The sequence below is a fragment of the Syngnathoides biaculeatus genome, chromosome 22, assembly GCF_019802595.1.
Source record: "Syngnathoides biaculeatus isolate LvHL_M chromosome 22, ASM1980259v1, whole genome shotgun sequence".
NCBI classification, from domain to species: domain Eukaryota; kingdom Metazoa; phylum Chordata; class Actinopteri; order Syngnathiformes; family Syngnathidae; genus Syngnathoides; species Syngnathoides biaculeatus.
This window is the reverse complement of record NC_084661.1, coordinates 9099029-9123726: the sequence shown is the minus strand read 5'-3', so window position 1 is coordinate 9123726 and position 24698 is coordinate 9099029. Positions and strand designations below refer to the sequence as shown.

General features: G+C 41.8%; 1 protein-coding gene across 1 annotated transcript in view; it reads left to right on the top strand.

Moving 5' to 3' along the window:
* Positions 1–24698, top strand: part of fam20cb (FAM20C golgi associated secretory pathway kinase b) — a 57909-nt gene that overhangs the window by 7052 nt on the left and 26159 nt on the right. Inside the window, exon 4 of the mRNA XM_061810274.1 lies at positions 980–1058. Within this exon, the coding sequence (XP_061666258.1) occupies positions 980–1058 (79 nt within the window). The remainder of the gene's footprint in view (positions 1–979; positions 1059–24698) is intronic.

Sequence of the window (24698 nt, the reverse complement as noted above, 5' to 3'; positions counted from 1 at the left end):
CTGCTTCACCGTGCCACCGCCACAAAAGCATTCACTTTCCAAACTATGGACAGTTTGGAGCATTCCACCAACCTAAGTTGCAAGTTTTTGGAAAACAGGAGTACTAAACCTGCATTTTGCAGTGGTGCCCTTGATCCGAAAGTGTGTCGAACAAAACGAAATCATTGATTTTGAAGGTTGTTCCTTTCCCCCCGGGGCCTCCCAACCACAATTTGCAATCGATCAGCGGGGAGGAATAACAAGAAAGGAAAGCCGCTCGGATTATTTTGAAAATCTTGAGAAAGTCCTTGTGCTGGAAGTCCGGTCCCACGGGTGTCTTTTATAACGTTCAAAGCGGGGGAGGAGGACAATTTAGATGAGATTTGAAGGCCTTTATCTTTCATATTTACCTTGCTCTCCCAAATGAATCATTTCTTTGACTCAAAGTTCAAGTCGTGGCATTGGAGGAAGGTTTGCACAGTCACACGTGTACGGCGTTGTTTCGTGACGCTTCTTTGGGCCTCTTATTGATGTAAACAGGCTTTGTTTCTGCTTTGTTAATGCGTCAAACAGCAGCGGAGCCCCGCGGGCGCAAATGCATACTTATTCTTATCATACTTAATAGGTTTATTATGCGTTGTTTAATTTTTTTTTTTTTTGCTGCTTTATGAGGAACGCCTTTTAGAAAATAGCTAAAACGAAGGCTTTGGATGAAAGACTTTAATTGTTATGCCAGTCACAATTTTGTTTACATATTTTGTTTTTTTAAGAAAAAATAGAGATAAGCAATTGGATGAAAGTGAACCAGTGAATGATTTTGTGCAATAGATTAATTGAAGCATAATTAAAAGATTGTTGAGGAATGTTTAGCCCCTGTGATTTGAATTGTCACCGTTCCAGCATTCATAATACCATATTCATATTTTCCACTCTTCAGCAAATAATCTTGAATGAACCGTTTCTATTAAGTGTTTATTTATTCATTGTTATTTTGGAACAGCGATGAAATCCGGAGGCACCCAGCTCAAGCTCATTATGACCTTCCAGAACTACGGACAAGCTCTCTTCAAGCCCATGAAGTAAGAGAATTATGATTTTGTTATCCATTCATTCATTGTTATTACTTGTCCTTCAATAAGGTATTCAATATGTATTAAGTGTGGGGGAAAAATATGCAGTATATTCTTTCGGTCTCACCACTTTAGTGACAGCCAAGCCTCGTATTGCAAACTGCCTTCATTTTAATACGTTTATTACAAATTCCCAGTAGATGTGAATGTGAACGGTCGCCAAAGCGGTTACAGTACAGTATGCGTGATGCCTCCTGCTTCTCGTCTTGCACAACGTCAACCGGGACATGTTCCAGTTATTCGTGACCCTGATGAGGACAAGCGCTATAGAAACCAAAGGGCGTGCCAGATATAGCAGCATTCAAATGTTTGTAAAAGCTCATAATTCATCAGTATTGCCATGTTTATGCCTCGTGGGCATTTCACGTACTTACGATCAGCATTCTGGCAATTTCCAGGAGATTTTGAATTTATAGGCGTGCTACATAACCGGATTAATGCTTCCTATTCATTACTGACTGTATGTAAGCATTTGTAAAAACTTCAGACGAAGCTGAATTAAGATGACGAATATGTTGGCTATTAGGTTGTCGTCTTGCTATCTTGATACGTCTCCAGTGTGCCTTAAAGAGCTGCTCATGATTGGCTCACGTCGACTCATAAAGTGAATAAAACGGCTGCTGAAAGGAATGACGGCAATCCGCCTATGACGGACAATTTAACAGCTGCTATTTAGCCGTAATACCATGTAATAAGTGTACTTTTTGGCTTAGCGTCCAGTCAGCGTTGAAAGCTGCAGTCTTTCAGACGTCACTCTCGTACGTGCCGCAGTTTCATAATTTATTTATCGTCGTTTCCCAAACCGGTCCTCTGTAATGGTGCCAGATTTGATTTGTTCAGAGCGTTTTTTGTTTTAATTGCAGCGCTTCTCCTCCTTTTGAGGCTTAATTATTTTCTGATATCAAAAGTTCAACAGGTGAGCGACGCATAAAGAGGTGAGCGGGAATGAAAGTGATACTTTATTGTCCTTTTTTCGAGCATACGGCGCCCCTGCACCGCCTGTTGAGATAAGTAAAGCACACCCAGTGCTAGATCCAGCGAAAAGTTTGATTAATTCACATTGCCTTTCTTCACAGTGTCGCATTTCGGTGATAACACATCCCGGGAGAAGTATTCTTTGCTCCTAATCCTTCCTCATTTTGTGGATTTAAGTGTCACTCATCTTTTGTTATGCTGATTGTAATTTAATTGTGGGTTAATGGCATCCCACACGGCCTAATGTTTGGCTGCGACTTGTCGGCATACGTAGCGAGGTTAAGCCTGCACTTGATAGGTAGCGGGGCTATTCTGAGACGATTGTAATTACCGCTTCAGTCGTATGACACTAAGTCAGGCCCGGCGCGATGAGCCTGGAATCATACTGACGGGCCTGGGAGAGGAGAGAAAGGAAGCAGAGGGAAAAGGGGGGAAAGGTGTGAGGTGAGAGGATTTGAGTGGATGCTGGTGTGGAGTCCAAATCTTCAGATTACTGCTGAGCATTGCTTGGAATTTTCACCAAGATGTGCAGAAGTGGCAAAAGTTCTCACGTGCTGTACTTAAGTATCAGTACTGAAACGTGTGTAAGTAAAGACTAAAAGTACTGATTCAACTCCTTAAAGTCCTAGTCGAGTATTTAAGTGTGTTGTTTACCACTGTGCCAAATTTGAATCCACACCGCGCTCTACTGTAACCTGTCGATCGAATAGCAATATCTCAACCTGGAAAAAATGGAGGCTAATTCATCTAGCATCGTTCTTATAACTCCATGTTTGATTCACGATAATAGTGCATATCCACATAAACCCTCCCGGCGGCGCATTCACAGTAAGCAACAAGGTGCTCCAAAGTGTCCATGCTAGCCTAGCATTCAGTTGCGGTGCCCACAAGTTTGACTTTTTGATCTTCTTTTTTTCCCCTCTTGCTCTTATGTTTTCTCTCCAGATGCACACAAACAGCCAACCACAACCTTCTGCATAGCCAATACGCTAAAATAATATCCAAAAGGAAGATTTATTTTTGGATTGTAAGATTAGCTAGCTAGCTAGCTAGCTAGCTCCTGCTACATTTTATCCACACACACCCAAATACGCTGAAAATGAAATGGTGAAAAACGGTTTGATTTCTGCAGTTGAAAGCTACATAATGTAGTTCTGGCTTTGAAATAATTCAGCATTTATCTTGAAGCAACTTAAGTATGAGAGTAAAAAGTAAAAGTCACATTTCAAGTGTATAAAAATTGGCAATTTAATAACTTTCATAACACAAAGTAGTTTTTTTGTTTATTAAATTCCATCATGGTTATACTGAGAAGAAGAGAAAAAAGGCAAGCCAGCACTTGTGCTTCTCAGAGAGTTTCTAATGTTGTGAACTAACGTAAAAAGGGCTAAATTTGCTAATACGAACAACTGAAAGCGTTCACCTTGACTGTACATATTTTTATATAGAATTTTTGATTGCCAGAAACTGGTAGTTTTTAGCCTGACACAAGGCACAACCCATTTGCCACAAATGTAGAATCAATACAATAATACTCAATCTTGTAGTCAACATCATCAACCAAATCCGTTGCTCTCTGGTTCACGTTCCTCAATGTTGCTGCCCACAAGATCTCCATCAATTAAGATTTCATTCGTGGGGTGTTTACCCTTCTCTATAAACCTAAGAAGTACAATAACAAAGTATTTGTACCAACTACTGCAAATGTAAGATGACAATTTGGGGGAAGTGTAGGGTTACTGGCTTGGACCCAAATCTTGTGCTTGTCGGAGGTGTCTGATCATCCTTAAGACCAAAAGGCATGAAGGCAGGAAGGAAGCAAGGAAGTGGGGAGGGGAGGAGGGCGAAGGGGGGTTGGTGTATTGGCTGTTCAACCCCCATCCCCCACCGTCAATCCCGCTTGGATGCACTTGACTTGAATGAAGTAGGCCAACTCGTACTGACGCGTATGCGTGTGTGTCATTTGGCCCGGGATCAAGGACTTGCCAGATTTGCGTACTCATCGGCGCCATTGACATCGGAGACGTCACATCCACGCGGGCCCTCTTTGATTGTGCGCGCCACGGCGACAGAGGCGTCGCGCTCGCTCATCGGCCAGGAAGTCGAGCAGGCTCGCACGCGGCGCCTGGGCGATCGTATTGATCCGCCCATCCATATCTGTGAAAAACAGCCCACTCTTGCACTGCTTTAATATCCCCCCACCAGCTGATTTATGGCGCCGTGTGTTTTTCTGTCTTTTACAGTTTGGCTCTAAACACACATGCAGGAATCAATAAGGAGGCTGTGTCTATTGACACTGGCTACAGTATATTTTATTTTTCTTCTTTGCTTTTCTTTTTCAAACAGGTACAGGAATTGCTTTTGCCCTGCAAGGGTTTGTTTGTGTGTCTGAGCAGGCTGCGCTTTTATTGCTGTGTGCTTGCAACAAAAGAACTACTCAATGATTTTTTTTTTAGTGGGGTGAATAAAAATGCATTTATTATTCATCATTTGGTCATGTTGAAAGAGAGGCTGGATTTGCAATTCATAGTTCAAATGACCCAATTCTCACTTTTTGCCAATTAAGGCACAGTTCTGTTTTGAAGAAAAGTAACCCCAAAAACAAAAACACGACATTAATTATCTGTACATCAGACTGAGTTGTTTGTAGTACGTCTGTGAAAATCCAATCCGAATCCATTGCCTGCCAATGTGACAGTAAAGTAAACTGGCAGATGAGATAAGACCTGTCATTGAGAGCCGTGAGTAATGATGGGCATAATTGATTATGAAAAAAAAAAAAGCCCATCACATTGATTATGGGTTAATGATGTTTTGAAGCGCGTACGGCAAAACAGACTAGATCACTTTAGCACTGGATTCGTCTAGTTTAGGGTGTAAAGACGCACATGACAACAGTTCAGCCATAACCACGGCGACCTCCCATTTGGCAAAAACACATCATTGTTTTCACTTCATGTTTCGTACCAACAAGTAGTTGTTTACTCGTGTTTTAGGTGTATGCTGTTTGAGGTAGTGAGTAAATTGCCACATTAAGGTATCTCTGATCCACTTTTTTGGGATTCGAATGACGGTTGTTTGCTTTTTTGGGTGGAGGTCTGCTCTCCGCAGAGCGCCGTTCTAGCAGATGATGTCAAAGATGACTCCACCCCATGACACCGCGTCTGCGCTGTGGTTTTCCCCAGACAGACTCCAAGCCAACGAATGTAATGACATTGCAGATGATGTTTTGCAACAATTCCCAAAATCAGTAGCGTTATGCTATCATATCGACCTTTCCGGGGGATTACACCTGAGACCGCGACACAACGTGTTTGACTAAAATAAGCAGAGATGTTGCAGAATAGAACCCCGCTGTACTGTACAACTTCAGCTCTTTAATATACCAACAATAATAATATAGTGTTTACATCAAATTGTACATTTTAGCTATAGCGTAGCAACTTTTGGCCAATTGAAACACATGAAAAATGCATTTTTAAATGACTTTTTATTTACTGGATTGAGACATACAATTTGGGTAAAGTTGGTTCCATCTTTGGCATTCAAGTGATCGTAACTGGACATTTCTGGTTGTCTGAGAAGAAGTTTCACCTCTCATCTGAGCCGGCATCATCCGTTCATGCAACAAGGCTGAGTTAGAATCAGATTAATTGTTTTATTTACTATTTCTGCTCCAAGTTGGAGCCGCACCCCAAAACCAAAGATGAGCTCATTCTTTTTGAATTAAAAAAAAGGACATTTGTCGTGATGCGTGGCAGAGAAAGAGCTGGGAGGTGGCCATTGTGATCTCTGTGAATGTATTTTAAAACATCCTTTGTCATCAATTTTTGTTAAAATGTCCAAAGTGGTTGCCTTTAGAGATTTTCTCAGCAAATTCTGGAGATAAGAATGCCACGTAGTGTGTGTGAGATTGTACTAAGCACTGTTCTCAACCTGAATGCCCCGATTGTGGTGGTGGTGGGGGGGAATATCTTCCAGTCTGTCTCCACACAATTATGGCTTTGTGCCAACATTATTTCAAAGGAGACGATTGTAATATTTACTGTGAAATTTGTGTGAGAGCGCACAAAGCGCATCAGACGATGAGTGCAGATGATTGACGAAGGAGGCGGGGGAACCACCGATGACTGATGCGCATCCGCTCCTTCCCGCTCGCACTTAATTGTAGCGCTTGCCAATCAGACGGCCGGCTCACTCTCATCGAAATCGATGGGAGTATTCTTACGAGATCCGCCGGCTGCATCTCCCAATGGGCCGATCCATAATTGTGCTAAATCGGGGAACATGAGTCATCTTGGATTGACGCTATGGGGAGATGGGAGTCGGATACGGGCTACATAATATCACCTCCTTTGTGTCAATAATATATTGACAAATGCGTGAATAATAGCCTGGAGGAAATGTCTGTTAGATGTGGGATATCTGTGAGAAATTGGCGGCATACATGAAATGACACTGCTTCCTCTGCAAGGTGCATAAAAATGAGGTTTTTCTTCTAGTTACTCGGTTTGTCCCATTAGGGGTCGCCACAGAGTGTCATCTTTTTCCATCTAAGGCTATCTCGTGCGTCCTCCTCTCTAACACCCACTGTCCTCATATCCTCCCTCACAACACCCATCAACCGATTTGAAAAGTAGATCTTGGGGAAAAAATGTTTGGGCACCCCTGATTTTTGATATGACCATTTTAAATTTTTGTACAGATTTTAACAAGAATCATGGACACACACGTTTTGCCTTCACAGGCCACATAAAATCATGTGGGGAGCTGGATCTGGCCCCGGGCCTTGCATTTTACACCTGTGATGTAGATTGATACCTTACCAAAAAAATAAAAAAGCATTTTTTTTTACAATAGCAAAAAAGCAGGGCACTGCAGTTTTAATACTAAAATGTACATCATTTTTTTTTTTACAAATAATTTTTCATTCCCAACCTCCTCCAGTGTATACATATATGTTTTTTTTCTTTTCACGCCGACTCTGTTTGCAACCAAATGGACTTGTTTACTGCGTAATCATGTCCTCACAAGGTCCTCTGTGCCTACGCTTTGACTTTGAGTCAGGAAATAAAAGATGAAGCGCCTGGAGACAAGTCATTCAGAGTCTAGATGACGGCCGCTCCAGTTAGAACTTCACAGAGGGGGCGAGGGGAGTCGTGGGCTGGGTATAAGCTGCAAACTCGGGACGTACACGGGCCTGAGAACCATACAGAACCGTGGCATGAAAGGATTTAAACGCAAGGACAAGAATAATTGGATATGTGCACAGAGTTGCCGGCGGCACATAACAGGTGGCACATCAATGCAGTCCACCGTGAATGCATTTGCATGCATTACATGCTTTTAATACGGAATTGATATGCACTTCAAACATCACAAGGTATGCATTTAAAAAAAAAATAATTAAACAGCAGACATGAATGCTTTACATTAGTACTGTGTGCACAAGTGCCACACAGTGCACGCTGGGCGCATGAATAATAGCTGAGAGTAGAATAGCTTGAACCATCCTGTAACAAGTCACCCATTCAACCTATTCACTAACAGCTGAATGATCGTTTTAAAGTGTAATTACTGCGCGGTGTGTTAAGCAGCACTTAAGATCCTGCTCTCAGATTAATATTTTTGCTCTTTCCCTTTGTACTAAGTGTTCCATTAGGTGGATTTTCTTTTTTCATTTTATTTTTATCAAATCACAATTCACATCGAGCGAAGAGTGAAATTGGTAAACGCCGCAGAGTCTGCGGGAGAGTGTTTATGAGGGATCCAATAGCGCCTTCGGGCTTCATTAGCCGCCCCGCCGCAACCGACCGACCGGACCGCTGTTAAAGCCGTATTGATACGCCGTGCAGGTATACATTTAGAGAGGAACGGAAGTGTGCCATTTAATGTGATTACGTCGGAGTAATAACAGTAAAATATAAAAACCACAACAATAACTAAAGTTGGAGCTTCGCTTTAAATACGATACTATTTAAGCAAGAAAAATCTTTACAAAGGCACATAAAAGACAAATTGTTATTGACTGCATATAATATATATATCCTTTTCTACCTTTTGATTCTCATCTGGCTAGTATGAATGATAAAAGCAAACACTCAAAACAAACAACAAGAAATAAAAGTAGAAATCAGTCACCTGAACAGTGTTGTGAGTATCACTTTTAAATTGAATTACTAAAAACACTGAATTTATGCATGTATTTAATAATTTAACAATAATGGCCTACATGGAAGGTGGCACACTGGAGCAGCTGGAAAGCGTTGGCCTCACACTTTTGAGGTCCCTGGTTCGATCCCGGATCCGCCTGTGTGGATTTTGCATGTTCTCCCCGTGCCTGCGTGGGTTTTCTTCGGCCATTCCGGTTTCCTCCCACATCCCAAAAACATGCAACATTAATTGGACACTCTAAATTGCCCTAGGTGTGATTGTGAGTGCAGCTGTTTGTCTCGACGTGCCCTGCGATTGGCTGGCAACCAGTTCAGGCTGTACCCTGCCTCCTGCCTGTTGACAGGTGGGATAGGCTCCAGCTCTCCCGTGGCCCTCATGAGGATAAGCGGCTCAGAAAATGGATGGATGGATAAAAAAAACACTGAATTTATTTTAGCTTTACCTGCATGTATTTAATAGCACAATAACGGCATACATGAAAATGAAGTGGTACTAATATTGCAAACACTAGTGGAATGACAATGCTGTTTTTTTTCGTTTTTTTTTTTTTGCTTGAGTTCTGCCAGTTTTTTTCATGACTTTGACCATCAACCTCACTTCAATGCGCAACAGAGTTTACCAGGATTAATGATAAAGACAACACGGGCCTACTGCAGTGTATAAATTCACTCGTGAAGCTTACACAGTACCGTACAAGTACTCTATAGCCTTGTGGGGCGAGGACAGCCTGTGCACAAACAAGTCCGCGGTAATAATCTGTTAATGTTCTGTTGGCGTGGGGCCATCAACAGTATTCAGCAGCCATCATGATTTATGTTCTGTAGATAAGAGTAAGTCAGAGATGTTTTTCTCGCTAATGCAATCTAACACAGAGTGCCAGCTCCAATCAGTGCTGCTTAAAAGCTCAATCATTAACTTAGACACAAGTCTACCTCCTTTACTCAGTTTCACACTCGTAAACCAGCGGCTGCGGACGGAAAAAAAATCAAAGGAAGCAAGTGATACTTTGGCATTTTTCACCTTTAATTTATTCAGCACAATAAAACCAAGGAAACCAATTTGAAGATATGGTAGGCGCTTTTATATCGGAATTGTATTTATGAAAAGGAACAGTGAGGTGAATCAAAAAGTCCGACTCGGGGGCCTTGTAGCCCACCGGAATAGAATTATATAGGAATTATGAATACATTAGTTTTATTTATTTATTTTATCCATTTCAGTTGTCAGTGCAGTAGTGACCTGTGATGAATCTTACCGAATAATGCGTGATTTGTGGGCAACCAGGAGGTTAGATATGTGAATTGACTTCTTTTTTTTACTGGCTTGCAACCTATGGTAGTAAGTAAGTAGTGTATAACTGCATAATCATGGTTCAGAATTTGTGAATACCTGAAAACCGATCCACTAAAATCCTTTTAAAAAAAACCCACCTGCTCAGGCTAAAACAATATCTAATGTAGAAATATTGTTTTGGTGCCATCTAGTGGCCAACAGAGAGAACGTCCAGTTAGTCAGGCTTTATTATTGTTAGATTCTTAAAAAAGACAAAGAATAATATCGTGTCAGCTAGAGGATATTAAGAACATTTTTAGGTGGATAAATTTTATTTGCAGATTTTCCTTATTTGTGTGGGTCAGTTGTTTCCTGCTAAAACAAACAAACAAAATAAAACAAATGACAAGCCTCAACGATCCTCAGGCCTTAGTTTGGACATCCTTGGTGTAAGCGCATCGTCCGCATCCAAGGCCATTTTGAGCATGCAAGAAATAAAAACATTTTTAAAAAAAAATCCCACTATTCAATGTGTGGTTGCCAGGGAAACACATTTTTCTGTCTTTCTGGGCTGATGCGTGTCTAAAAGTAAAAGCTAATTCCAGGAAGCTCAGGCCTTCCAGGAGCGGGAATGCCATGGCGATGTTATCACTCAGATGTCCCCTTCAGGTAATTGTTATCGGGCATTAATTCTTGCGTTGGTGGAACGATAAGACTGTGTTGCAGCCAGTAAAAATGACAAGCCACTGTTCCATCTGCATATCAAAGCTTTTGCGAGATTCTGCCGCCATCTGCGTGCAAGCATATTCACGTGCATTCGGAGGGAAAGTACGTTTGACAGCGACCCAATAAAAATCAGATCAGGTTTATCAGGTTGTTCAAAACAATCTCTGTCGGGAGGAATAAATAATAATAATAGTTGACGTGAGCTGTGTGCTTAAAGGTCAAGTGTCATCCCTATAAACATTTTAAAATGGATATTGAAATGAAAAATACATATAACATTATTCGCTTCAATGTCCATACGAAAAAATAAATATGAGCGGAGAGCGCGTCATCCATGCGCAAAGTTGCGGAAGTGTCATTCGACATCCAAGTGGTCGCCATATTGGCTGCATCTACTGTCCGTGACATTCGCCATTGAAAACAGGCTGTGGCCCCTACTATGGGACACGCCCCTTCAGAAACGGAAGCTCTTTTCGAAGAAGAGAACATCTTACAATCGAGTGGAGTGTCCGGGCCAATATTACCTCATTGTTTTGAGCCATATTTAGATGATATGCGGATCACTTCTAACTAACAACAGACTCCCAGACAGTATGTATGAGCCACCCCAGCCAAAGCCATGCACGTCCGCGAGGCACGACGCGGAAGCCATCCGACGTGCACTTAGACACATTTAGGACCCCTGTCATACGTAAGCGGATCTTTTGTTACGTTATGAGAGACGGATTACGTGGTCCCCCCCAAACTATAATTTTTTTTTAGTAGCTGTATACACCACTTCCTGTCATTTGGAACCAACGAAGCTCTCGTCGTTTGCACCCGTACAATGCACATTTCATGACGAACCGGGTAAATCCATCCTCGGAGTGTTCGAGTAATATCCAGCAATGCGACGAGCCGGCATTTTGGCTAACACGAAGGGACAACAAGCTATATTCCTGTAGGTAAAGCTAATAGAAACAAACAAGTCCGTTTGAGCGCGCTACTGGATTCAACGTCACTTCTTGCTTCTTGTCGAAAACAAATCCCTCGAGAGGATTTTCAGAGCGAGAGTTACAAAAAGCCATATACGTCAAAATCATGTTTTGTGGTGGGGAAAAAAAGGATGGGTCCATCCAATAACATACTAAAAATCATCCATTTCTCGACACTTGACCTTTGAAATGTGATGCATGCAATTTAAATTAGAGGAACAGATTATAAGCATTGAGTAATATTGTGACATATCTGTAGATGTGAGCTTTCATAGAATGAACAGCTTGATCTTGATCCATTGAAAATGGAAAGAATGAACGGTACACAGATTGTTTTGACAGAAACAAACTGTTCCAAACAAACTGTGAGATTCATTTTCAAATGTTTGTTTTCAGTCCTCCAAGCGCTGTCATCATGTAAACAAGAGACCACAATGACATCCTGAAGTGTGTGCTAGTTCTCATGAGGGAATATATTCTAACCATTTGTGATACAAAAAAAATAAAATAATAAAAAGCAATTTAATTACATGCACCTTCTAAAAACCCGAATCAACTTGTGTGTCTGCGTGGGAAGAGTTAGCTTTTCTAACATCTGTCAGCTTGTCTCTTGGCTTTGGGCGCGCTGTCAGTCAAAGTTGGATTTTACCGGCTGTCTGGATTCGACCGTGGATGCGCCAACGGTACGCATTGATTCATTCGGCCTGGGCTGACATTCGGGAGCAAACAAAATCTTTCTTGACTGAAGAGGTGGTCTCTCTTTGTCATCCCAGAGTGGATCAATAAAAGGTAGCTAGCTCAGAGTCGCATGTTGTTATGTCGTTTTGCCGTGTAGTGTATTAAATGCTTAGATGCCAAACAGGATATTCATCCAGATTAAAAAAAAAAAAAATGTAACTTGTCATAGAGATGGATGTGTCCCATGAGGGGAATCTAGATTCTCGGATAAAGATGGGTTGTCAGTATTTTGGAACCAGTTCAAATTCTTGCCAATATTTACTTCGACCTTGATCTGTTAGCATGTGGTCCGCAGGAGGTCGCAGACCTACAACTCTCTTGTCCCCGCAGTTGAGCAGGATTTTAGTTGTCATGGGAATATTCTGGGTTTAACCGGGATAATCTGGAAATGTGCAAAATTACAGAACGTGGCATTAACTTGTTTTTAACTAAAACACCAGAACGATTTCACGCAAATCTGTGGCTCTCTGGTCATTGCACTATTCAGCAGTCGTCCATTAAACGATTCAACGTGATGCATTTCGTAAAGTATTCAATACTGGTGAATTTCATGCAAGCGAAAGGCTCAATGCGGGGTTTGATTGGCATTAAACCGCATTGTGGGCTTGGACATGTGCCTGGCAGAATGACTGACTGGCGCAAGGTAGACCACTGTTCTAACCCGATTTTGGTGAATTTGATAAGAGCACAGGCGGACTGAGGTCTGTAGACATATTTATTCGGCTACCTCACAAACACATTTGCGGAACTAGCCAGATGGCCAAGTACTTATTTGGTTAATTTCACACTGAATGGTGAGAGCGTCTGGCTTCCAGAACCCCAGCTATTTTTCTGCTAGCAATGGATCAAAGTCAAGTTCTTTCAGAGTCATTTCCACGTCTTTTGTTTTGTCAAAATGAAGGTATAAATCCTTATGGAGTGTGTATCAGCTGTAAAATTACAATAGATGAGCGGAAATTTTACGTTTTTGTCGTCTTTGGGAAGAGGCGTCTGAGAGCAGATGGAGGAACAGCCTCGGCTCGTAAAAAAACAGACAGCATCTTTTATCATATACAGCAGGGCCAGACTGCTTTTGTTTTTACGGGGGTGCGCGACGGTTTACAATGTGATGCAATCTGCCGTGCGGCCCTCCAAGGTTTGTCCTGTGATCTTCATTGCTCATCACTTCAGAAAGTGATCCCGTTTTATACGTGGCAGTTAGTGTCAGGGAAAGCACCTTTTCCGAGGCGGTGATCATTAGCGAGGAATGAAGCGGGTGGGTGGTGGGGGGGGAGTAAAATAGCATGTTCAGTCTTCACTGTAAACATTCCTGATTGTCACCGTTAATTAGACGTCTTTAAGTGTCTTTTTTTTCTTCATCACATTTATCTCATTCTTTTAGCTTCACCTCTTAGCATCTGGACACTCGGCCTAATTAGACTCTCCCCGACGTGTCAACAGCATCTGTTCCGCGTCGCCGCGTTCTGCCGCGACTTGATTGAACCGATAGTGGAGTCCGCTTGTTCGCACACGCTTCGCTCGAGCGGCCCTGCAAAGGCGGAAAGAATAAAAAAAATGAAAAAAAAAGGCTGAGCAGTCAAAACAAAGTGATGCAACCAACCTCAGATGAGGAGATTAAAAAAAAAATGGCAGCCGCGATACGCACGTCTCGACGTGAATGGGAATCACAGCAAGTTTATTGTGTGTCTCTTCTCTTCTTCTTCTGCAGTGATGTCTCTCATGTTCCCCATCCTGATGTTGCTAAATATGTTCTCAGCATGCAATGGCGAACTTTTTACCTTTGCACATTGTTCATTTTCTGCCAAGAATATCCTATAATAATTTTCTATATGAAATTATGAACTATAGCACTGTAAAAAATGTATTCATATTCTTTCTAGTGTTATTAAATGATAAATTCTAAATCAAGGTTTTGCAGAAAACGTTACAGGTTCTTATTTTGGCGGATGTGCCTGTGTCAAGGAACCCTCTGACCTCGGCTTGACCTTTGTCCCTTATGTTTAGTATCTATAGTCATATTTAATGCTGAAATTCCCCCATTCATGACTTTTAAAAAAAAATGAGAGGTGCATATTTCTGCAGGAACATGTGCAAACGTAATGGAAACAACCACCACTTCTCGAAATTGTTTCACACTACCCCATGAATACCCATCCGTCCATCCATCCATCCATTTTCCTAGCCGCTTATCCTCACAAGGGTCGCGGGGAGTGCTGGAGCTTATCCCAGCTGTCAACGGGCAGGAGGCGGGGTACACCCTGAACAGGTCGCCAGCCAATCACAGGGCACATAGAGACAAACAGCCATATTCACAATCACACCTAGGGGCAATTTAGAGTGTAAAATTAATGTTGCATGTTTTTTGGGGATGTGGGAGGAAACCGGAGTGCTTGGAGAAAATCCAAGCAGGCACGGGGAGAACATGCAAACTCCATAGAGGCGGGTCCAGAACTGTGAGGCCAACGCTTTACCAGCTGATCCACCGTGCCACCCCCATGAATACCATCCCATAAAAATAATAATAAAACAATAATAATCAATAATAATATTAAGCGCTCCGTAAATGTACACACTTTTAAGGCACAGATTCAGGACCTGTTCTATAACTTTGTAGTATCTGTACAAAAAAACGTAGCCCCTAAAGGGACATTGAAAAATAAACAAAAAAACTTGTTTCTCATTGTAAGGAGTAATTTTCTCATTTTAATGAGAAATGTGCCATTCTCTCAGCTGGTGTGCGCAAAGCAAGTTGTAGTTTACGGCTACCTGAACGCAGGAAGCTACCGCTAGCTAGCAAGTAAATAAGCTACGACCAATCGGTAGACGTTTCTCGACACTTACTCATTACAATGAGAAACATACTCATTGCAATGAGTAACTTACTCATTACAATGAGAAACAATTCTTCTTATTTTTTTTAATGTCCCTTTAGGGGCTCCGTAAAAATCAAGCCATTTCTACATAAAACAAAAACAGTACGGAAGGGACTGCAAACGTGAACCACAATCATGAAGACGATCAATCCATCAAAATGGAGTATTGTAGATTGAGCAGCTGCAGCGAAAGCAAACATAAAACATCAAACGTATAATCATGCATCTACTTAAATGTGGTTCTATATTGGTTGAACCATGCTTAAAATAAGCTCATCAACAGGAAGCGCCGCTTTTGGAATTAAATAGCGGACTGTTCGGCAATTTCTTCATGACTCAGAGTAACAGTTTTTGCATTTTTATTATTACCATAACAAGCATTCCAAATGTGTGCATAAAAAAGGGGCAGAGCTTATAGTTTGAGCATTTTGGGCCTATAGCATCCCTATACGATCCCTGCAGTCCCTGTGATGATTAATGTCAGTGGGGTGTGGATAAAGAAAGGATAAAGAAAAAGACCATATGTTCGGGCTCACCAAAGGATTATAGTTTGTTGTTGTTTGCAAAAAAAAAAGGGGGGGGGGGGAGCGTCAGAGAGGAAAAGTGACTTTAGCATTGTTAGGCCCGCCGAGGAGAAAGCAGCTTGGCAAAGTGGCGCGGATTAGTGGCGCGGCAAGTTAGAGCATCCCCCGTTCGGAATACCGTGTTGTGCCACATTTCCAGTTAACTCAGTGTGGGGGGATAATGTTCGTCTTATTCAAATATGAGCTTTGGAGCCGAAATACAAACTAACCGGGATGGGGGGCAAAAGTCTGCAATGGTTGAGGGCAGTCACCTTTTATTCCCTGCCCCAGATCCGGCCCGCCGCATGATTTTCTGTGGCCTGCGGAGGCAAATCATGTGTATCAACTTCCAGGAATTTTTTGTTCAAATCTGTACCAAAATTTCCAATTGGCCTATCATAAATGATAACATTGAGATATTACAACCATTTTTCTGTTACCAAAAAAAAAAAACATAGTTGGAAAAACCAATTACCCTTGATTTCTGATTCCAAAACTAGTTCATAAATTTTGTGTGTAAATATGATGAGACGGTTAAGGATTTTTATGGTTTCACAGCTATAACGGCCCTCTGAGGGAAAACGCAAGTACAATGTGGCCCGCGACAAAAACGAGTTTGACACCCCCGTTATCTGATTACTCACTATCAGTCGTCACTCTGTATACTGTAAATATGTGCTGCTTCTGTTCTTCTGACATAGTCATAGTACAAAGAAAATGACAAAAAAACCAAAATCAAACCAAAATGCGTCACTTAATCCTGGGTTAGCACTTTGCTGCATACATTATACAGTACATACCTTCGTTATAACATATATTGCTTACTACAATAATGTTGTTTGTGTGTGTGTTTAGTATGTATTTTGTCAAATAAATGAATCTATCAATGAAATAAAGTTAGCAAACAGTTTTTTAGAGTTGAAGTAGGCTATTTTATGCAATAGCCCGTAGCAGAAATTTGAACAGGGAATGGAAATTGCTACAAGAAAAGAAAGTCAATATTTCATTAAAAATAAGTCCAAACTTGTTGCACTTGTCACTGCTCCCCCCCCCGATCTATAGCTCACATACTATATCTTCATTAGAATGACATGAATGAAAACTCTTTTTTTTTTTGCCTTTTAACAATGTAATAACCCCTTGAACAATTCAGCCAACTTTATCCCGCAATTCCTGTATGCATAACTCTTAATTTATTAAACAGCCTGCAAAAGGGTTGTCACATCTGTCGAGCCGGCATACATTCAAACAGTTTGTTAAGTACTCTCAGGCCGCCCATGGTTGCTGTGCATAAAGTGAACTTGCACTTATATAATATAAAGCTTCACATTGTGGGATTGCTTTGAACGAATAAGTCCGTGCGTTTGTCACACAATCCTTCAGATTTCAAGTCGCTTTTTCCTCCGAGCCTGAAAACATTAGCATGTGAGCTCGGGATGTTTCTGGTTTGGTTCGGTGGGAAAAATGCGTGACTGCGCACAAGTTGTTGTTGCCTGTTGTCTGCTTGGCCAGTTGGCAGTCACGGCCCCGGCCAAATTTTCTTTGCAGTGTTTTGAAAGCGCGTGCTTCTTTTTCCTCTAGTCCATAATATTTGCGGCATGTCTCACCCACATGTTAGCGCGCCGAGCTTCCTCGCACAAGAATTTTAGAAGGGCTTCCTACAAACAGAAATGTGTTGTTATGAGCAGAAATCATACATGTTTAAATTGGGATTTTCTTTTATTCCACATTTCTTAAAATCATCATTTTTTAATGCAAATACTACTGCATATAAGACTGCCATACATATCATATTATTCTACTTGTTTTGTCCTCCGGCCTGTTTTCATCTTTAGGAATTGCAAATCCCCCGATATCCCACAATGCCGTCTCGTCACCCTCAGGGCTCAGGCCTCACCTCACTTCTCCTCTCCTATATCGGCATTTCGCAGCTCTCACATCTCTGGAAAATCTTGAAATCTGTCGTAAATCGTCGCTCCTCTCACAGAATGTGTTTTAGGCCGCTCGTAAAAGGCTTCCAGACAGTCCTTATAAATGTTTAACAAGGTCAGGTTTGCATTGTGCTTTACGGACCAGCCCATCCGCGTTGCGTTCTCTTGCGCTTGGGACATTTAAAATGCAATAAAGAAAAAAAAGGGGGGGGGGGGGCTGTTTTACGTGACAGAACAACTGATTGTATTTTAATACTGGATGTACAATCCTTGATACACTCCTGATGTGCTTTGGGTTGTTGTTTGTTTTTTGTTATTTTGGTGGCTCCTGTATAGCTTATTTCTGTCCCTCTCCATCTCGCTCACATTTATGCGCAACGTGTTTTGCACTGCTTGCATCCACTTTGACCCCCCCACCCACACACACACACCCCACCGCCCCCCCCCCCCAGGCGCCCTCACCACATTCGTTTCATGGCTCCATGCTTTCTTTCCCAATGAGTATTTTTATACGTGCCGAGCCCTGTTTCCCGTCTGCTTATCAAGTGCCACGGCTCGTGCACCCCACCTAACAATTTGCCAAACACGCCCCCACCACAGGCGCTGGCTGAAGTCACTCGCAGTTTACCACACCTTGACGCATGCTCCCCTCGACCCCTCCCCTCCTCTTTTATTCCATCACTTCCTCTGCAAGCCCACTGATGGTGCCACATTTATGGCCCCTTTCAGACACTCTAGCTCATGTTTCGGATTCGGAACCAGACCTCTATTCGCCATTGTAACTTTTTCCTCATATTTACGGCTGTCTCGTTTTTAACTTGCACATCTTTTCTGTCTTCATGGTAGCAATTCTATGCACGGCAGAAATATTGCAATCCCCCCTTGTGGCATTACTTAGATCAATGTTTGGCAAGCTTTGCAAGGCACATATTTTCCACCATAAAAAAGATTCTCACGAGGCACCATAAGGTGTTTGTGGAACAAGATAGAGGTTAGCGTCGGTTATTCTGATCCGGGGTAGCCTTTTCATTCAGAACAGCGACACCTTGGGAATGGTGGGGAGGAGCGTGGTCGGGGGTGCAAAGTGGAGCTCTATCTTCGTCGTTATGTCTGATAATGCACAAACAATAACTGTGGGCTTGTAAGAACTTTATTGATAGTAGCAACGTTTTAAAATAGAAGAACAAATAACAAATACTTGCTTTACAATGCCAAAGACAGAACTAGTCTGAAAGGTCTAATTCAGAAGAAATATATTTTATTTGTCTATCAGACAAATGTGACTGGAATTTCATTTAAAAAAATATTTTAAAAAATTGCAACACAACACCAATGAAATAAATTAGCGTCAAAGTCAGTCTCAAGATTTTGTTCGAAATGTCACTTAGATTCGGCAAGTTCCGTAACTCCCCGGAATGTGACGTCACGACAAAATTTAGCCAGAGAGTGAAAAAGCTGCCAAAGATGGTGAGGAAGTGCTTTGCATACGGCTGTTCTGCGTCAATCGCTGACGGAGTCATCTTACATGAATGGCTGAAATATGAACGGGTAGGCAGGTTATAGACCAGGTTTGTGAAGACAAAGCAGGCGCATTGGACTTAGCAATCAAAGTGGTCATTAATATATTCCAAGCATTTCATGGAGGACTGCTTTGAGAACCCGGTACAGCGTTCACTCGGCTTCGGTAGCAAGTAAGTACATATGTGTTCAATTGTTTGTAAAAATAAAAGTATTGACAAGTATCTACCTTGTTTTAAATGTAAGTACAATAGCGATACAGACATATATGTCAGCTAATATCTGTATCCATGTGATGTTGAGGAGGTGATGAAATTTGGACACCGTATAAAGTTAGTGTATTCTTGACGCTGCGGTCTTCCTGAATATCGACTACGGCAGTGTGTGCATTATTTAAAATACGAGCTCAATCTTTAAACGCAGAACGATACCGAATGTTTCGATTTTTGTTTTACGTCGACTCAGTCACCAGTACAACAACAAACGACTCACTCTTGTGTGCAAGCAGCATCAGATGCTTAAAAGTGTTTGAATTAGATTGTTTCGTCAGCAAGGTGTATGTAGATTTCTCGAGGCACCTACCAGTTTGTGTTTCGGGTGCAAAATTCATGTCAACTTTGTCAGGTCTCGGCGAAACCCGTCCTTGTGTTGTATTTGTCAACTCAGGTTCAAACATATATGGATAAATTACACCTGCGTGGGATGTTTTTCAAACATGGGAAGAATAAGAAAATTCCTCCTCTTCCACAGAGCATTCCATAAAAACTTCTTCATCCCTGCTATCTCCTCTAGATCCCACTTGCGTGTATAGATCGTCTATATAGGAAGCCATTTTCTTAACTGGGCTTTCTTGGTGTGATGTGACAAGGCAGCAACTTCAACAGAGCCTCGGTTTGAAACAGACATCGGAGGCATTCGGATGACAAAGAAAATGTGCACTTTGATGCTAATTTATATCATTTCTGTTGTGTTGAATTTTTAAAACATTTTTAAATGAAAAAATAGCTACGTTTGTGTGATATATAAATAAAATAGGTCCTCTGGATTAGACCTTTAATCGACTTTGACTGAATCTCGTTATTGTAGCTCCCGGTTGTTTTGAAATATGTGTAATGGTGGAGATGTCCAAAGCCTGACCTTTAAGTGTCATCTCTCCAAAGACTTTACTCCATATGTTGGGACTTTGCACAATCCTGCCTCCCTGCTTTCGCAAGAAGCTCCAAAACTGGAGACATGCAAACAAGTTGGATCCTGTCACAGTCGCCTGCCTCCGCCTTCTTAGTAAACACAGACTCAAGTGATTTAGCTATAAATTTCCTCCCAGACGTGAAAGGCGCTCGCGACGGTAATCGTGCGCGTGGAGGCGTCGCTGTAGATTGTACGCCCGGTGATTGATTTGAGTGAAAATGCACCAGTGGAGACAAACTGCGCAAAGCGCACGACAGTCACAAGTTCAAAAACAAGCCAGTGTGTTAGCTCGTGTCACACTGAATGAGTCTGAGAGGGAGGTGGGGGCTCGGCGGCGGTGGGGGTCTCAAACTGCCTGCAGAATGGGCCAGCTAATCTGGATGTAATGGGACATACTGTGGTTAACTGAGGTGTGAATGGGTTTCTCGCTTCTAATTCTAGTCAACTCTGTTCTCATTGGCGCCATTGCGAGAAAGACTAGAGGTGAATAGAGGGGGGTGGGGGGTGGCTTAATAAAAACGTCCACATTTCTAATGACTTTTTGTGACTCTATTGTATTTCTAGCTCTTGGGTCAGTGAATACTTAATCAAAAGTACTTTGTTCTTTCGTGCTTACACTTGAACTCATCTTGATTTGTCGACTGTCATCGGTCAAAAATAATCAAAGAGAAAAATATCATTGAAGATCGGTGAGCTTCTTTTTTTTCATTCCTCTCATCTCGAAAACGTGTTCAAAATATTGCAAGAATGAATGATGCAATAACGCTGCAATGATGTCAAGGCATTGGGCATCCAGTCAGATTGCGGCAATTTCCTTTTCATCTTACTCACAGAGACACCAGGGGGATGTTTGTCTGCTATTTAAGCCTTACTATGATATGTTGTGATATATTAAACCGCCTTATTGCCACAATGTATTTCTTTCTCTGACAGTAACGTCCTTGAGACGGCGCTTCTATGCACTCATGTCAATCCTGAAGGTATTGCGGCTTCTCATATGTGTTTGAGAGGATTATATGTCATGTGGAGGAGGGGGGTGATGCACCAGGAAGTAAGTCATAGAATATGAGGGTGCAATAACTTCTCAATTCATAACGCAACATCTTTTTTTTGCCCCTATGTGTCAGCTGGATGGCAAAGGCATCTCAAGTTGAATTAAATAGAGGAGAAACTTTTTTAAATCTTTGCTATCATTCAGTAATCAACTATGTATGCCGGAACAGAGGACTTGAATATGGAACAGCCCCCCCAACTCCCAAAAAAAAAAAAAAAAAAAAAAAAAAAAAAAGCAGCACACATCTTCCTTTATCTGAATATGAGCTTCGCCCATTAGGCAGCAGCCCGCTGGCGTGCACTAGTTTGCACAAATAAACATATCAGACTTTCTGGTTATTAAAAGAAAGCCCCTTTTTGACTCTAATGATGCACTATTAACAAATTCCCAAATCCTTTTACCATCGTCGGCATCTTGGCGATTTCTTGCTCTCCTTTTATGTCCAAAGCCACAGGAAATTAGGAAAATCCATTAGCTATGTTCCCAACTCGGCACTCAGGATCGTGGAAGCGTAGTCGTGCCCCGTGGGCCTTTATGGCAAGGGCAGAGGAAATGGCCGGGCATTAATGGCTGCTTTGATTACTCTCCTGTCACTAATGTAGCCGACATGAAAGAAGAAAAAGAGGAGAAGGATGACTTCTCGGCCTTAACAAAGGAACTCTGAAGGCATGTGCAGTATGTGGGTGGATGTGCCGTTCGGAGCTTGCGAATCCTTCCTGTGCGCCGCCACAATCTTCCGAGCTCGTAGTGAATTTATTTCATCATGTGGTTGGAGCCCATGGGCCAAGGAAGAAGCAACCCATTGTGCAGATGTGGAGAGAGGTGGATGTTAGGTCACGTTTGCATTTACGTTTCTCAATATTTTCCTTCATTTCTCAGGGAACTTGAGCTGTGCGGTCAGCGATTGTCATGAGCCACGCTGGACCACGGCCAAGAGGGGCATGGCCACTGCTCTGGGTGGTGACACCTGTCACCGCTCACGGCTGTTTCACATTGGGACTGTAATTAACGTGTATTTGAGTTGGAGTGTTTGGCACTGGCATTGGCCAGTTTGTTCTGTCACGAACCTCCGGTGCGGGGCTGGACCGAAATGCAGGACTCTGGGACGAGGACATGATGTCATGCCAGTTCGTTGTGCGTTGCGCCCTGAGTTTGTGAGTTGATTTCACGGACAGTAGGAATCACCACCACTGAAAATAGTGTAGTGTTGAGCTATCCTCGTCACAGTGTTTCTCTGTCACCTCAGTTTGAATACAATTCTGCCTAACATCATGTCCTCGTCCCGGATTTCTGCATTTTGGTCCAACCCCTCACTGGAGGTTTGTGACAGCGATGACAACGGTTTTTGTCAAATTGTTTACGATAACTCCACATTGGGAAGGGTTATTGGGAACCGGAAATTTTATTTGAAATTACGGACTTCTGTATCGTCTATTATCTTCTTGATGCAAAATTAAAGCTTGGTATCAAGAGAAGGTGAAATTAAATATGTTAAATTAAAGCATTCAGCCAGATCAAGATGTTTTGGGGTAAATGCATGACTGGAATTACAAGCACTTTCTGGTGTTGATATGAGTACATAATGTTATTTTAAAAATAAGCTGGCACACTGCCGTGTAAAATAAAGTTAGATACCACCCCTAAGATTATCTCATTTAGAAACCCCTTTCAGAAAGTCATTTGTCATCATAATAAGTAATGTTTTTATTTAACTATGGGGTAGCTATCGAGTTAAGCTGTGCTCTGTTAAAATACTTATTAGAATCATTTTTCCCGTAATTATGTGGTTGACGAGACAACTTTAGTATGGCATTAAAATACTTAATCATGTCACCGGCTTCGGCTCCCATGAAGGAATTTGGGGTGTCGACCTCAGCGACATTAGAGCAGCACGGCAGATAATAACTGGTTGAAACTACCCCGCTACTTCAAAAAAAAAAAAAAAGACCACATTTCAAGGGATTTAAATAATCGTAATTATTACATGTGATCCGTTTCATAAAATCCAGAGTAGAAGCGTACTTTGAAAAAATTGCTAGGCCTTATTTATCGCTGGAGAGTAAAATAATGGTTCTGTGACAGAAGGACAGGGTGCTCCCTCTAATTGAGACGCCGTCATTTAACTTTGAACTTTTAACAAATTCGCATCACCGAATGAGCGGAAAGTCCAGAACATTCTTCTCGATAGCAGTGAGCCGGCAATGAATTTGGTCCCTCTTTGGTCTAATTTCCAACTCCTGCTTGCCATTTAGCGAGCGCCAGTATTTATGAAGTTTCATCTTTCACTATAAACGCCATCATGCTAGCGTTAAGTAACATAATTGCCACTTACGCAGCATGATTACTTGATTACATTCTTATAATAGAATTTTATCATGCACATTTTCCGCCAGGAAGCATTATTTAAACTAGATAAGGTTCGCAAATGCGTTTTAAATGACTGGGATGGCTTTATGGCTCTTAATAACCTGAGGCGGACTTGCTTTTTGCATTATGAGCTTTGAAAGCACAATATGTGGCGCGACCCTGAGTGACCCCAGTTTACGTCCACTCCTCCCATCCTTCTCTCTAAAGAAACTGGATAGATGTGCTCACAAGTTCCCCGTTTGTCAAAATAGGTGAGAGCACTTCCTTCTGGCACAGATAAATGACCGAACCCGGTAGCAGGTGACAAAGCGGACTGTCTGTAGGAAGTTTAAACTTCTTCAAGTCACCAGAGATGACAATATACGATAAAAAATAAAAGTCATCCACCCTTGTCGTGCTTATTAGTTCAGCATACACGCGAAGTCCGCGAACTTGTTCAACGTTCCGCATATAGCAGATTACTTGTCACGACTTCCTCTTCCACCTGCCTGCTTTTGCAATCCCAGAAGTGGGTCGGAGTTCCTCTGGGTGCTCGGAGTGCGACTCAGTTCATTTGATGTAAAGTACGGACTCCCCGACCGAGCCCACACAATGGCAGCAACGTGCCCACAAGACCGCCACTCGCGTCTGGGAATAAATCTTGGCTGCCATTTTCTTCTCCTTTTCATGCGGCGCTTCTAATTCTATTAGCGCCGACTGTTCAAGAGCGGCCTGATAAGTCACAATGAGGGCCCACACTGGAGTGGTTCTTCTGGGGTTTTCGGTGGCGCTGGTCTGCTGCGCCGTTTCAAATATTCTTCTGCATAACTTTGTAGCTACGCCTGCTGGTGGATTAATAGCTCAGCGAGGCTTGCGTCTTCGCTTTCGTACTTGCTTTCTACTTCTAATTAAGGCCCGACCAATATGGATTTTTTTTTTTTTTTTAGGCCAAAGCTGATTGTAATTATTTGGAAGAGTAAAATCCCGATAAATGATTAAACGGCCAATTAATAAAAAATAAACAAGTATCTTTTTTTAGGTTGCTTAGCATAGCAACAACATAATAAGCATAAATGTTTGACTGTTTTACAGTACTTTTGTCCTTTTGTATTTGCAAAAATCGGTAAATTTTTTTGAAAGTTTTCTTAAATGTTTGTTTGAATTTCTTTATTTTTCTTTTATGTTGTAATGTGTGAATGTTTCAAGAAAAAAATAAAATAAAAATAAAATCAGACAATTATTTCCTATTCGGGGCGG